At 42.7% G+C, this 16,627-nt stretch overlaps 1 protein-coding gene across 1 annotated transcript in view; it reads left to right on the top strand.

The window, feature by feature from the left end:
- Nucleotides 1-15,870, top strand: part of LOC311128499 (dymeclin-like) — a 157,094-nt gene extending 141,224 nt beyond the window's left edge. Inside the window, exons 16-17 of the mRNA XM_084160676.1 lie at nucleotides 1,588-1,701; nucleotides 13,431-15,870. Of these exons, the coding sequence (XP_084016802.1) occupies nucleotides 1,588-1,701; nucleotides 13,431-13,580 (264 nt within the window). The 3' untranslated portion in view covers nucleotides 13,581-15,870. The remainder of the gene's footprint in view (nucleotides 1-1,587; nucleotides 1,702-13,430) is intronic.
- Nucleotides 15,871-16,627: the final 757 nt, after the last annotated feature.

Raw genomic sequence — 16,627 nt, forward strand, 5'->3', positions numbered from 1 at the left:
TAGTGGGAGGACCAAACATGTCATCACGTGACTCCAAGTTCACTTCAATATGATGGTTATTATATCAATATTTGCTCATAAAAGCGGCGGTCATAAAAAAAATTATCCGACATGTACTTTACTCGCATAGAAAGGTTTGATGGAAACCTGGTTAGTGATGGTTTCATACTCGAGGAATAACTTATAGGCCTATACAACAAGTTAGGATAGGCTACCATTCGTCCCATCTCTCATTTAATTGGACCCACTTCACAGTAGTAAATAGATAAGCTATGTCAAGTATTTTGGTCAATGCGATTCAATTTGAAGCACAGTTTGACGGTAGAACAGACGGTTCACCTTTTCCATTGACGTTTGTAGGCTATGTCTGAAAACGGTATTTTCTCGAGTCTATTAGATAGGCTACTATAATTTGTTTTTGCTCTATGCATCTGAAAGGGAACTCTGGTTATAACACAGGCCTACAATAGAATTTGACAGGTGAACAGACAGTTTATCTTTTGCATTTAATGTGTGTAGGCTACCACTGCATGTAGGCCTACTGTAGTTTTATTTTTGTTTCAGAATTCGCGGCCAGTGCAGCATATTTAGGTTCGGGAAAAAGTAAATGCAAAACATTATTGAATGCAAATGATCTGTTTACAGGTCTAAAATGATTTGTTATTGTTTTTGTGTTTCCGAAAAGGTCAGAACAGCAAATTTCACTGCAAAAGAAAACATTCTGCCACCTCCAAAGACATTTGATCAAGTTCGCCATTGCTATTTCCTTTAGATACTGTCTTGGCCTAATTCCAATACTTCCAAAGTATATAGCAAAGAAGGGCGTTATTGTCACCATAAAAGGTGAATGATGGGCTTTTTTCAGGTGGAGTTATAATACTCATTCACGCGTGCACAGTTTTACAACAGGTCTAATTTATAATGGGACACATATGTATGGCTTGCGCCAAGTTTATAAATCTCTATTTTTTGTGTAAAATGTACACAGTGGTTATAAATGAGGCCCCGGGTCTCGGCTGGTCTCACGAAGAAACTACGAGTCCTCATTGTCCCGAAGTTGAGTCAAGACCGAGTAAAAATGGATCCGAGACACTATGTGGTCTACTACAACCCTGCCTGAGGGGGTGATGGTGAGGGGGTGACGTCTGTTGCAATGGTAAACTAGTGTGAAGACCCAAAGCACAGGATTAAATGAATTAGGATCCAGATGATACAAATAGAAGCTGAGAAGAGATGATAGTTCAATCAGATCAACATATGTTATTGATGTACAGAGACGAGACTCATTGAAGTGTAAATTCTCTTGAGTGTCAGTGGTGTCAAAGAAAAGCACTGCCTCAGTTTCATGAAAGACTAGCCTTTCACAGTCATGAAAAGACTAGACCTCAAATTGTAACTGTGTGTAATTGTTCACTTACAATTACACACACACAGACGAAAAACACTATCTCTCTCACACTACGCGCACACACACACACACACACACACAAAAGACTGAAAAACAACAGTTAAACTGAAAGGTTCCTAAAGCTAACATACACACACACACAGGTCCTTTTCCTGACGTGTGTGTCACTGTCCCCCCAGGTGCTAAGTTTCTTCAGCCAGCGTCTTGAGGCAGCAGGGACAGACCTGTCAGTAGAGAGGGTTCAGGAGGTCATCATGAAGGGAGCACAGGCCCTGCCCAAAGACCGCCTCAAGGTAAGACCATAGACACACACACACACAGGGTTGGGTAGGTTACTTTCCAAATGTAATCCGTTACTAGTTACCTGTCCAAAATTGTCATTAGTAATGTAACGTTTAGATTACCCAAACGTAATCTGATTACTTTGTTACTTTTGGTAGGAGCGAGCAGGGATGGGGAAGGGGATTGATGGGGCTGAGGATGAGGATAGGATGGGAGCTGGGGATAGGGATTGATGGGGCTGGGGATGAGGATAGGATGGGAGCTGGGGATGAGGATAGGATGGGAGCTGGGGATGAGGATAGGATGGGAGCTGGGGATGAGGAAAGGGGAGTTACGAGAAAGGGATTTTTTTTTACTTATCTATTGTTTACGTAACACTTATTTCTCTTAAAACTGCATTGTTGGTTAGGTCTTGTAAGAAAGCATTTCACTGTAAGGTCTACACCTGTTGTATTCGGCGCATGTGACAAATAAAATGTGATTTGATTTGGGCTGGGAGGTTGAGAGCTTGGCTGGGACTGGGCAGTTAGGGATGAGCTTAGACAAAGACCAGCTCCAATCTTCATTAGCATTAGTGTTCCCGTCACGGCCATCCTTCCTGCCTGGTGAATATGCTGCTGCAGGTAATGACATTTCAAGAAGATGCCACCGCTCCGACACTTTGTCTTCTGCCTGCATCCCAAATGGCACCGTATTCCCTATATATTGCACTACCTTTGACAGTGCATTATATAGGGAATAGGGTGTCATTTGGGATCCGGGAGAGAAATAAATCTGCCAGCAGCACCTCGTTACCTTGCTCTCGCCGCGGGATGCCGCATACCCACAATCCCCCATCCATACATTAATCAAGGAGGAAATATGTATCCTAGGTATGTGGTCCATCTTCAGCGCCCAGATGCCTTAATTGAGTGTTTCATCATGTGTTCCACATTCTGTCTCATGTCATTGGAACCGGAAGGCATTTGTCTCTACTACTACTGTAACTAGCTAGCTAATGGATATAAGGGATGTTCTGTTTAACGACCAGCCATATCCTCCTTCTATACATCTCAGCACCCTCCATTTCAGCATTTCTCTATGTAGCATATATGACAAAAATCTGCAGTCTCTTCATCTAGGCATAGGTATCTGTCAGAACCTGGGTTTAAATAGTATTTGTTTTCTTTCAAATACTATACAGTATTCAGTGTCTGTAGCACAGGATTGTGGTCCTCTGTAGCTCAGCTGGTAGAGCACGGCGCTTGTAACGCCAAGGTAGTGGGTTCGATCCCCGGGACCACCCATACACAAAAATGTATGCACGCATGACTGTAAGTCGCTTTGGATAAAAGCGTCTGCTAAATGGCATATTATTATTATTATTATTATTATTATTATTATTATTATTCCTTTTTCAACACCTACCGTATGTTGCCCATGAGAACCCCTGCATTATCCTTTATCTAGGCAAGTATCTTTGTTTAGGTGTGTCTGTCTATGCAGGTCATGTTATGGAACTGGTCTGATTGACAGCTAGTGTAGCTTTATTTCTCATCTCTTCTTTAGTGTAATGATATCATGCTGGCCTTGCCTGATGTATCCTGACACAATATTACCACTGCAGTGTGATAATCTAGATCGATCCTTCCATCGCTCAACTCTGCCTCAGTCTGCTCTGCCTGAGAGATACTCATCACTTCCCTGTCTGTCTGTCTGTCTCCCTGTCACCCTGTCTCCCTGTCTCCCTGTTTCCCTGTCACTCTGTCTCCCAGTCTCCCTGTCTCCCTGTCACTCTGTCTCCCTGTCTTTCTCCCTGCATTCACTCATTCCCCTTCTTTTAATTAGGTTGTGTCCCAAATGGCATCCTAGTTCCTATATAGTGCCCTTTTCCCCCCCAAAAAAGTAGTGCACTATATAGGGAATCCGGTGCCATTTGGGACAGCCTTATCTTCTAAATAACAATTAATAGGCTAATGATTAATGCTGTATGAAATTATCAATAAGTCTTTAATTGCCCTCTCAAAGCACTTATATGGAGCATTGCCCAGCTATTTGTTAAATTGAGATGGCTTGGTAGAAGGTCTTTAAAGTGCAATTTAAATATTTTGCTGTGCAACCAGGAGTTTAATAATTGTTGTAATGATAAGGCTTCGCTGTACCTTTGTTTCAGAGTGCCCTAGAGAAAACAAGCAAGTGCAGATTCATTAGCTTCATGGTTGCACCATTACTACAGCGCAAATGGCTTGCTTCTAACACAATCAGGTCAAACGATCTGACCCATATTACCAGCGCAATATTTGTATCTTCCTATAGCACAGGGTTTCCTAAACTCGGTCTTACGCCAAAATTTCATGTGGTGCTTCTAACTTTTTTAAGTTGAGCGCACCAGTGCTACCAATGCCATTTTTTTATTCAGTGCCCTACATGGTAGAGTACTATAAAATTGGACAATAGTTGGAAAGGCCTTTTATTAGGTTTCGACTGGCTATCTAACTGATCATCTATCTTTACTGGCTATCAAACAGATTTAATAAACGTGAATCTGAATCTGCCCATCACGGGAGTTGGGTTCAGCAGCAGCTGAATGTGTGGATGTGGAGTTTAAATGACTAATTCTGACTTCCTTTTACCATTATCATGATGATAGGACATAGTCTAGTCAGTCACTGGTTCTATACAGATGGACCAAACTAGACATAGAAGAACATGGTAGACTTGTATAGTCTAAAACGAGCTAAAGGATGTATGTCCATGGACATCTGGATCTCAAGGGGTCTAGTCTGGGTTTGTGTCTCAATGGCTCCGGTTTTTACTTTATCTCTCTTGGACACACAGTCACTGGTTTTATTACACATACAGATCAACTAGACTAGACATATATTAGCATTGAAGTGGTGAATGAACTAGACATGGACATAGAACTAGACATAGACCAGCATGGTAGACATGGTAGACACATTGACTCACGCATGTCTGGCTGACTCATTGTATCTCCCTGGCCGTCTGTCTTTATGAAAGGGTTAACAGAAGGTGAGAATGCCCCAGGGATATCTAGCTGATGTTTCTTCACCACACCACAGTGTCCCAGCAGCGTCAGACTGCCCCTATTATGTGTCTGACCTCTGCCCTCAGCCCCCAGACAGAGACAAAGGACCCATCCAGGGCTAGGGGCCAGCCACTCTCTCTCCCTGCCTGCTGTCCAGCCTCCCTCTCTCTGCCTTTCTCTCTCTCTCTCTCTCTCTGTCTCTCTCTCTCCCTGCCTGCTGTCCAGCCTCCCTCTCTCTGCCTTTCTCTCTGAATCTGTCTGTCTGTCTGTCTCTCTCTCCCTGCCTGCTGTCCAGACTCCCTCTCTCTGCCTTTCTCTCTGTATCTGTCTCTGTCTGTCTCTCTCTCCCTGCACCTGCTGTCCAGCCTCCCTCTCTCTGCCTTTCTCTCTGTGTCTGTCTCTCTCTCCCTACCTGCTGTCCATCCTCCCTCTCTCTGCCTTTCTCTCTGCCTCCGTTTTTTTCTCTCCTTCTCCCAGGTTCTCTCCCTCTCTCCCTGCCTACCTCTCTCCCCCTACATCCCTCCCTGCCTTTCACTCTCCCGGTCCACTGTGAGCCCAGTCCCCTCTCCCCCTCCTCTCCATTTGAATATCAACAGAGCCGGCCCTGTGTTGTTACTCCTCCAGCTATCAGGCTCAACGACTTTCAACGACAGACAGAGCTTAAGTCCCAAATGGCACCCTATTCCCTACATAGTGCACTACTTTTTACCAGAAAGGTAGTGCACTATATGGGGAATAGTGTCCCATTTGGGATGTAGACAGACAGCGCCTGTGGAATGTATTGTTTGGCCTGCGCTGCCTCGTTCTGTAGTGATAAGGTACAGACAGTTTGGCTCCTTGGGAGGGGAGAGGAGAGTGGAGGGTAGAGTAGGGGAGGATAGGAGGGAAGGGGACAGAGAAGGGGGAAGGAGAGGAGGGATAGAAGAGAGGAAGGTAGGAGAGGAGAGAGGAGAACGCTCCATACCTGGGGCTTCCAGAGGCCAGCAGACTGAGTAGGAGACGAGCCCCTCACACCTGAACATCTACCTGAAACACACCTGAACAGCTACCTGAAACACACCTGAACATCTACCTGAAACGTACCAATAATAGAATAAACGTGTGTTGTTTTGTGTGTAAAGTTAGTTTTTTTTTCTTCTGATCTGCTTCTAGCTGCATTCCACCCTGTCTGCGTGGGGTCTGAAAAGCTTATTCCTTCTAAGCCATGTAACAGTGGGAACAGAGAGAACAGAGAGTCCTACTGTCGATATGGACCCAGTCAGTCAGTCTGTGTTCTGGGGGGCGAGGGCTGGGGGCGCTGAGCTGACATGCATCCCAAATGGTACCCTATTCCCTATAATGCACTACTTATTACCAGGGCCCATAGGGAATATGGTTCCATTTGGGATGCACGCCTGGGCTGGTCTGACTCTGACTGGCATAAGCCTGGGCCAAGTATGTAGTGTGCTCTGCAGGCAGGGAAGGGAGAGAGAAGGGAATGAGAGAGGGGAGTTGCTGGAACCAGGCCAAACATGAGCCAATCCTGGGCCAGCTTGTTTGTCTGCTTCCCAGGAAACACTGGGGCCAGTGCAAGGGTGGCTGGATTGGGCTCTGTAGTGTGTTTACCTGACCATATTAGTCTGAAGCCAGTTTGCTAGCAAAGTTCTAGCAAAACAACATTGACAGCAAGCCATGCAAGCAACAAGGGACTGATCTAGACAGCTTTTCAATGAACTAGCTAGCTGTTTTGAATGCATTGTATACCTAATGATAGCTAGCCAGACGAAGCACTGGCTGATACAGAGTATCATATGAACACACAGGATCCATAGCCCATATGCCAGGCTGTGCCACAGACCGATACCCCCATACCCACAACTGTTATTGTGTTGAGTGGACACAATGAAGCCTATAATACTATCCAGTTAGTGAATGGACCCAGCCTGTCCCTGACCACAGCATAAAGGAGTAGAAAAGAAAAGTGTGTGGCCCAAGCATCGCCCTGTGAACTGGTGGCATATGATGAGATATCACTGTATTATTGATGATTATACAGGCCTGCCTGCTGCAGTTCTTGGATGGGCTTGGCTGGGTTGTTGGTTGAAAGAGAGACTCTCTGGGTGGCCTCTTGTCGGTGGTAGGAAGGACACTAGATGCTACTGGGCATGAGCAGGGTAGGTATTTACATTATAATTAAATCACAATGGATTCATTTTCATGAAACAGCTGCCTGTGTTAGCTGCCGAGTTATTGCAATGTCTCTAGCTAGCAATCTATGTTGTGCTAGCTAGCGAATATGCTAACGTTAGCTAGCTAGCTAGCTAAACATTTGGCTATGGGCTGGCACTGGCAGTATGGGATTATGGAAAGTGAATTAAATTGTTTCTTCGTCATCTTGCTTGGCAGTTATCTAGCTATCTAACAACATTAGCGCAGCTAGCTAGCTAACATTGGAATCTAGTCCATGAACTAGCTAAGCAACACACACGGACATGCATTGTCAAACAAAACTACTGCCACCTTCTGTTTTGGAGTATTTTAAAAGGCTGAGTAGCTGACGACTTGAAGGACTTTGCTGTGTGAACACAAAAGAGATTGACTGCCGACACTCTGTTCAGAGGTGCTAAGTACTGTCGGCAGGCAAACATTTGACAATCCTACCGCTGTGTCTGAACTATAACCTTAGCAACCCTTAAGCAACCCCTCAGGTCTTCCTTAACGAGCGTTCTCTCTCACCTGATGTCACCTGAAATCAAAGATGGTATGTAGCTTTCAGGGAGTGGGTTAGGTGTAGCTAGGAGAGCCAGGTAACTGAGGCAAAATGGGTTAACGCACGCACACACACACACAGGCATATACAGTGAGGGAAAAAAGTATTTGATCCCCTGCTGATTTTGTACTTTTGCCCACTGACAAAGACATGATCAGTCTATAATTGTAATTGTAGGTTTATTTGAACAGTGAGAGACAGAATAACAACAACAAAATCCAGAAAAACGCATGTCAAAAATGTTATGAATTGATTTGCATTTTAATGAGGGAAATAAGTATTTGACCCCTCTGCAAAACATTACTTAGTACTTGGTGGCAAAACCCTTGTTGGCAATCACAGAGGTCAGACATTTCTTGTAGTTGGCCACCAGGTTTGCACACATCTCAGGAGGGATTTTGTTCCACTCCTCTTTGCAGATCTTCTCCAAGTCATTAAGGTTTTGAGGCTGACGTTTGGCAACTCGAACCTTAAGATCCCTCCACAGATTTTCTATGGGATTAAGGTCTGGAGACTGGCTAGGCCTCTCCAGGACCTTAATGTGCTTCTTCCTGAGCCACTCCTTTGTTGCCTTGGCCGTGTGTTTTGGGTCATTGTCATGCTGGAATACCCATCAATGACCAATTTTCAATGCCCTGGCTGAGGGAAGGAGGTTCTCACCCAAGATTTGACGGTACATTGCCCCGTCCATCGTCCCTTTGATGCTGTGAAGTTGTCCTGTCCCCTTAGCAGAAAAACACCCCCAAAGCATAATGTTTCCACCTCCATGTTTGACGGTGGGGATGGTGTTCTTTGGGTCATAGGCAGCATTCCTCCTCCACCAAACACGGCGAGTTGAGATGATGCCAAAGAGCTCGATTTCGGTCTCATCTGACCACAACACTTTCACCCAGTTCTCCTCTGAATCATTCAGATGTTCATTGGCAAACTTCAGACGGGCCTGTATATGTGCTTCTTGAACAGGGGGATCTTGCGGGCGCTGCAGGATTTCAGTCCTTCACGGCATAGTGTGTTACCAATTGTTTTCTTGGTGACTATGGTCCCAGCTGCCTTGAGATCATTGACAAGATCCTCCCGGGTAGTTCTGGGCTGATTCCTCACCGTTCTCATGATCATTGCAACTCCACGAGGTGAGACCTTGCATGGAGCCCCAGGCCAAGGGAGATTGACAGTTCTTTTGTGTTTCTTCCATTTGCGAATAATCGCTCCAACTGTTGTCACCTTCTCACCAAGCTGCTTGGCGATGGTCTTGTAGCCCATTCCAGCCTTGTGTAGGTCTACAATCTTGTCCCTGACATCCTTGGAGAGCTCTTTGGTCTTGGCCATGGTGGAGAGTTTGGAATCTGATTGATTGATTGCTTCTGTGGACAGGTGTATTTTATACAGGTAACAAGCTGAGATTAGGAGCACTCCCTTTAAGAGTGTGCTCCTAATCTCAGTTCGTTACCTGTATAAAAGACACCTGGGAGCCAGGAATCTTTCTGATTGAGAGGGGGTCAAATACTTATTTCCCTCATTAAAATGCAAATCAATTTATAACATTTTTGACATGCGTTTTTCTGGATTTTTTTGTTGTTATTCTGTCTCTCACTGTTCAAATAAACCTACCATTAAAATGATAGACTGATAATTTCTTTGTCAGTGGGCAAACGTACAAAATCAGCAGGGGATCAAATACATTTTTCCCTCACTATAGATATACAGTGCCTTCAGAAAGTATTCACACCCCTTGACGTTCTACATTACATTGTGGGATTAAAATTGATTTAACTGTCTTTTTTTCGGGGGGGTTTCTCGATCTACACAAAATATTCTTATGTTAATGTGGAAGAAAAATTATATAATTTGTATAATATGTATACTAAATAAAACACTAATATATCTTGATTAGATAAGTATTCAACACCCTGAGTCAATACATGTTAGAATCACCTTTGGCAGCAATTACAGCTGTGAGTCTTTTTGGGTAAGTCTCTAAGAGCTTTCCACACCTGGATTGTGCAACATTTGCCCATTATTCTTTTCCAGGTTCTTCAAGCTCTGTCAACTTGGTTGTTCATCATTGCTAGACAACCATTTTCAGGTCTTGACATAGCATTTCAAGCAGATTTAAGTCAAAACTGTAACTCGACCACTCAGGAACATTCACTGTCTTACACAGAAAGCGGCACAGGTCCTAATCCAGGCACTTGTCATCTCCCGTCTGGATTACTGCAACTCGCTGTTGGCTGTGCTCCCTGCCTGTGCCATTACATAATAAATAATAAAAAACCCTACAACTTATCCAGAACGCTGCAGCCCGTCTGGTGTTCGACCTTCCCAAGTTCTCTCATGTCACCCCGCTCCTCCACACACTCCACTGGCTTCCAGTTGAGGCTCGCATCTACTACAAGACCATGGTGCTTGCCTACGGAGCTGTGAGGGGAACGGCACCTCCTTACCTTCAGGCTCTGATCAGACCCTACACCTAAACGAGAGCACTACGTTCATCCACCTCTGGCCTGCTAGCTCCCCTACCTCTACAGAAGCACAGTTCCTGCTCAGCCCAGTCAAAGCTATTTGCTGCTCTGGCACCCCAATGGTGGAACAAGCTCCCCCACGACGCCAGGACAGCGGAGTCACTGACCACCTTCCGGAGACACTCGAAACCCTACCTCTTTAAGGAATACCTGGAATAGTATAAAGCAATCCTTCTACCCCCCCCCCCCCCCCCCCTCCCCCAGCCCCCCATTAAAAAAAAAAAAAGAAGAAAAAAAAGTGGTTGTCCCACTTGCTATCATAAGTTGAATGCACCAATTTGTAAGTCGCTCTGGATAAGAGCGTCTGCTAAATTATGTAAATGTAAATGTCTTCTTGGTAAGCAACTCCAATGTAGATTTGGCCTTGTGTTTTAGGCTATTGTCCTGCTGAAAGGTGAATGAATTTCCCAGTGTCTGGTGGAAACCAGGCTTTCCTCTAGGATTTTGTCTGTATTTAGCTCCATTCCATTTCTTTTTTATCCTGAAAAACTCCCCAGTCCTTAACGATTACAAGCATACCCATTTATTATTTATTATTTAGCATTTATTATTATTTATACCCATAACATGATGCATCCACACCAATGCTTGAAAATATGGAGTGGTACTCAGTAATGTGTTGTATTGGATTTGCCCCAAACATAACACTTTGTGTTCAGGACAAAAAGTTAATTGCTTTGCCACATTTTTTGCAGTATTACTTTAGTGCCTTGTTGCAAACAGGATGTATGTTTTGGAATATTTTGATTCTGTACAGGCTTCCTCAGTTTTCTCCTATCACAGCCATTAACTGTCTTAAGTCACCATTGGCCTCCCTGAGAGGCTTCCTTCCTCTCCGGCAACTTAGGAAGGACACCTGTATCTTTGTAGTGACTGTGTGTATTGATACACCATCCAAAGTGTAATTAATAACTTCACCATGCTCAAAGGGATATTCAAATCTGCTTTTTTATTTTTACCCATCTACCAATAGTTGCCCTTCTTTGCGAGACATTGGAAAACCTGCCTGGTCTTTGTGGTTGAATCTGTGTTTGAAATTCACTGGACCTTAAGATAATTGTATGTGTGGGGTACAGAGATGAGGTAATCATTCAAATATCATGTTAAACACTATTATTGCACACAGTGTGTCCATGCAACTCATTATGTGACTTGATGTGATCTGAACGTATTTAGGCCTGCCATAACACAGGGGTTGAATACTTATTGACTCAAGACATTTCAGCTTTTCATTTTTTATTAATTTGTAAACATAAAAAAAAAACATAATTCCACTTTGACATTATGGGGTATTTTGTGTAGGTCAGTGACCAAAAAAATCTAAATTTAATCAATTTTAAATTTAGGCTGTAACACAACAAAATGTGTCAAATGTCAAGGGGTGGTGTGAATACTTTCTGAAGGCACTGTACACACACGCACACACACACACTGGCCGGTCACCACCACGTCCCCCTGATTGAGTGAGTCTCTAATATTCCTTTAATACGAAGTCGTTTTTTCAGCCAACTTTACCATACCGCCAACTTTTTTCTGCCTTTTCCGTATATCTGAAAGGTATTGCCGGTATCAAAGCCAAAACGTTTATTTCCGCCTAACGACCTAGTAATAATTTCGGTAAACTTCTGCCTACGGCTTAGTATGAAATGTAGCCGTAATGCTGAGGCGGCATTGGCACGTGCTGTGCTCTTAAACTCTTGATGGTTGCTAGGCAGCGCCAGTTAACCATCCTCCTGCCAGTTCTAAACTTTGCAAGGCATGTCACTTCTCCTATCTCTTCGCATAGCCCACCACTAAGCATGCAATGTTTTCTTAACCACAACTGGATGGATCCATAGAGAATTATTGTGGGAATAAATATCACTGAATGACAAATATTGGAATAAAGTAAGCTAATGCAATTGAAGGCATGTATCAAATTGTTGCATACTGAAACTCCCAAAGTTATCCAACCGCATGTGGTCAACTAGATTATAATTTCAGCACCATTTTGATTGGGACAGCGGTCGGGAGTAGGCCAATGGGACCAATGTCGTCCAAAAAGTTATACTTTTGAATCATATGTCCATAGAAGTTTCTTCCAATAGTCTTGATGATCATCCAGGTGCTTCCAGGCGCTTTTTGGCAAACTTGAGTCAACTTTTTGGACGACATGGGTCGCACTATGCCTGGAGAAAACCAAAAACTGCATTCCACAGTCAACGGTCAAGCATGGTGGTGGTAGCGTGATGGTTTAGGGATGCTTTGCTGCCTCAGGACCTGGACGACTTGCCTTAATAGAAGGAACTATGATTTCTGCTCTGTATCAGAGAATTCTACAGGAGAATGTCAGGCCATCCGTCTGTGAGCTGAAGCTGAAGCGCAGCTGGGTCATGCAGCAAGACAATCATCAAAAACATACAATCAAGTCTAAATGAAAATGGCTAAAAAGCAACACATTTTAAGTTTTGGAATGGCCTAGTCAAAGTCCAGACCTAATCCCAATTGAGATTTTGTGGCAGGAATTGAAACGAGCAGTTCATGCTTGAAAACCCACAAATGTTGCTGAGTTAAAGCAGTTCTGCATGCAAGAGTGGGGCAAAATTCATCCACAGTGATGTGAGAGACTGATCAACAACTACAGGAAGCATTTGGTTGCAGTCATTACAGCTAAAGGTGGCACAACCAGTTATTGAGTGTAAGGGGGCAATTACTTTTTCACACAGGGGAATTGGGTGTTGTATGACTTTGTTAATTCAATAAATAAAATAAGTTATTTGTAATATTAGGTTTTGGTTGAAGATCTGATAAAAATATGCAAAAATTCAGAAAGGGGGCAAGAACTTTTTCACGGCACTGTGTCTCCCAGTTTATGGTTTCCAGTGTCCCAGTTAGGTCAATGGAGGGCTGATCACATGTTAACTGGGCCTGTTTAAAGGTCAGAGGTCACCTAAGTACCTTTACCTCAGCAACTAGACTGGTACAGATGGAATTACATCAGATGGATGGGTTTTGCATTTACATTTTACATTTTAGTCATTTAGCAGACGCTCTTATCCAGAGCGACTTACAGTTAGTGAGTGCATTTTTTTTTCTTTCATACTGGCCCCCTGTGGGAATCGAACCCACAACCCTGGCGTTGCAAGCGCAATGCTCTACCAACTGAGCTACACAGGGCCAGTTTTTGCTTGTAGCTAGCTAGCTCCTGTCCTGACTGGCTGTCACCAACCGGCTGCAGAGACTTTGACTCTTTTGTGTTGTCATCTGTAAGTAAAACCAGGGAGTTATAGACACTTAATCAGACATTTCTCTGGTCATATATGTTTGTCCAGAGATTGCGTCAAAACCAGAAGTCTCTAGACCCAGACCAAGACTAAAGATCAAGGCTCCATCTCTGTGGTTGTCCTGTCCATTGATCTTTATCTTAACATTTTCTTCTTCTGTCTTTTCTGTGTCTCTCAACAGAAGTTCCCGGAGCTGAAGTTTAAGTACGTGGAGGAGGACCAGCCTGAAGACTTCTTCATCCCTTATGTGTGGTCTCTGGTTTTCAACTCTGGAGTGGGCCTTCACTGGAGCCCTACAGGCATAGAACTCTTCAGCATGGACTCTGGCTGATTGTGGAGGTTCACGTCTGTCTATGCTATGGGCCAATCCAAACTTCCACTTTAGTCAAATGTTCCCTTAGTCATGCATTGATGTAAATGGGAGAGGAAGGGAACATTTTACCTTAGTGGAAGTTAGTGTGTGTGTGTGTGTGTGTGTGCGCGTTGCTTTGGAAGTGCCTCTACCCTCACAGACAGATCCCTGGGTTACTATGGGATGTTCGACAGGAGGACAGTACCGGTCTTCCTTTCTGCTCCTATTTGTTCAAATCAGACAGTCTTCTCTCCTGTGCTTCCACTTAGCCTGGTTAGTCCAGACTGAACACTGAGCTCACCATTGTGAGTCATCATTCAGTCTGGTACAACCAGGCTAGCTTCCACATGGTTCAGCTCCACAACCAGACCTCAACAGCAGCACTGAATACTAGGGATGGTCCTCTTTACAGATACATTTTGTTTTCTCCATTATTGGGAGTTTGGTACAGTTTTTGTCCAGTCTTTCTCTGGTTTTCTCTGGTTTTGCCTCACCTCAAATTCACCCTTGATTCTTTTGGGTTTGCTTGAATTGTACTTTCTTTTTTTTAATGAAGTAATGAAGTAATAAATAAATAAAATGTCAGAATTTAGAACAGGTCACCTGGGATCCTGGGTTGAGGACGGGACAGTTGATGACAGTTGACAGTTGGTGATGGCCTAAAGGTATCAATACGATACTTGTCGCTGTAGCCTGGTCCCAGATCTTGTCACAAACAGAATCTGGGACCAGGCTTTTGTGACTGTCCTAAGTCACGTCTTTACCACAGTAACGATTTACTATCAGTAGTTTAGTAAAACAGGGGTCCTCGTTTTTCATCAGTTTGATTCAACTCTCCTTATTTTCAGTCAGTTGTCCCAATGTTATTTTGTGCACAATCATGTTTGTTTGTTTATTTGTTTATTTGCATGTTTTATATGATTTGTTTTTTTATGATTGTATTTATTTTCATGTATGGATTTTTATATTTGTCCCCACCAAAACATAAACAACAATCAACAGCAACAACAGTAGCAAAATTATATCCTTAATATCCTTGTAAAGAAACATCAAAAAAGTTTTTTTTACGCTATCTTATTTCCTGGTAGTTATGTAGTTGTCTTAATGTCAATATAGAACAACAACAGCTGACAGATTTGCAAATTTAAAGTTGAATTTAGGAAGCATAATTATTATCTATAGAAAAATAACTGTATACTGTGTCACGTGTAAATGTTCCAGGATGCGTCAAAATTGGTACCCTATTCCCTATATAGTGCACTACTTTTGAGCAGAGCCCTATGGGGCCTGGTCAAAAATAGTGCACTGTAGGGATTAGGGTGCCATTTGAGATGAAACCCCAATGTTGTACTGATCAGGGAACACATGTATATTATTTTATAGACAAATACAAACATAAGTTTGTTGCTTTTCCTAGACGTTGTTCCATATGAATCTGAAGGGAAGATGTTCCTTGAAGTGTCCCAAATGGCACCCTATTCCCTCTATAGTGCACTACTAGGGCCACAGGGCTCTGGTCAAAAGTAGTGCCCTGTTTATTGAAACTTTGTCGCTTTAAATATTTTTAGTTCAGCAAAAAATAAACGGACAAATATATTTAGAATGAATATACATTTATATTTATGTATGAATCAACATGACATGCATAATAAAACATGATTGAGTGAGAGGTTGTCCCTATAGGCAGACTTGTCACCTGTAGGATCCACTGTTTTAAGTAAACATCGCTGTTACAGAACTACACAGTCAAAGATGGGGTGCCTCCCAATAATTTGTCCTTCTTCCTGAAGTGTGCACTTGTTCACTACTTCCCACACATTTAAAACCATTGAAGGGTGGTGAACAAGTACTCACTTTGGGAGAAAGGAGAGATTATTCGGATGTACCCAAAGATTTCTTTACTTGCATTCAGTAACAAGAGTCTTGTCTATAGTGAGGCCCTTGAGAAGCACTCTTGAAAGCATTATATTTATCTCTCTGTCATCATCTCTTTATCTCTCTATATTTATTTGGGGTTGTTATGACTGCTGTTTTCAGCTGAAAAAGAACAATGTGTTAAAACTGGAAACTTGCTGTTTGCGTGCAAGTAAATTATTCTAGAATGTTACTTCACTAAGAACAGACTAAAGTACCATGCTTCTACATTTTAGATTATTTTACAACCACCTCCCTTCATATAATACCCCCTTTCTACTTCAAATGTAATGGTTCTCTTCTATACCTCCTATGTAAACAAACATAAATAAAAAACAGCTGTTGTAAAAAATGATTGTATGTTAAAATAATTATGGGTTGGTAGGTACAGATCTTGAGTACATTTTATCTGTATATCACTCTATTACAATGACGACAGAGAGACAGACTGTTTTCTATAAGGAGGTGAAATTGAAGCATGAATCCACTTAGGTAGCTGGAGTTAACAATACAATGTGATCCTTTGTGTGTTTATGTCAACGCTATTGAAGGGAATTTCAAGCATTTTCCTCTTTATTTGATCGATTTTCATGGCTGAATTACATTTTCCTTTCTGAAGAACAATAATACTTCATTTAATGTAATGTGAAGAATAGACCATAAGATGGCTACTAACAATGATGTAACATTTCTACTCCATTTCTGGGTTTGGACTGCTCCAAATCAAATCAAATTTTATTTGTCACATACACATGTTTAGCAGATGTTATAGCGGGTGTAGCGAAATGCTTGTGCTTCTAGCTCCGACAGTGCAGTAATATCTAACACGTAATATCTAACAATTTCACAACATATACCCAATACACACAAAACTAGTGAGGAATGGGATTTAAGAATATATACATATATGGATAAGCAATGACAGAGCGGCCTGGACTAAGATACAGTAGAATATTATAGAATAGAATGCAGTATAAACATATGAGATGAGTAGTGCAAAGCCTGTTACAAAAACTATAGAGTTGCTCTTTTCTTTCCTTTCGTTAGCCAACTCGCATGACACACACACACACACACCTACACACCTATTCTAGATGCGCCAGATGGCTAAG

Source organism: Coregonus lavaretus (genome assembly GCF_964263955.1).
Source record: "Coregonus lavaretus genome assembly, chromosome: 4".
Classification (NCBI taxonomy): Eukaryota; Metazoa; Chordata; class Actinopteri; order Salmoniformes; family Salmonidae; genus Coregonus; species Coregonus lavaretus.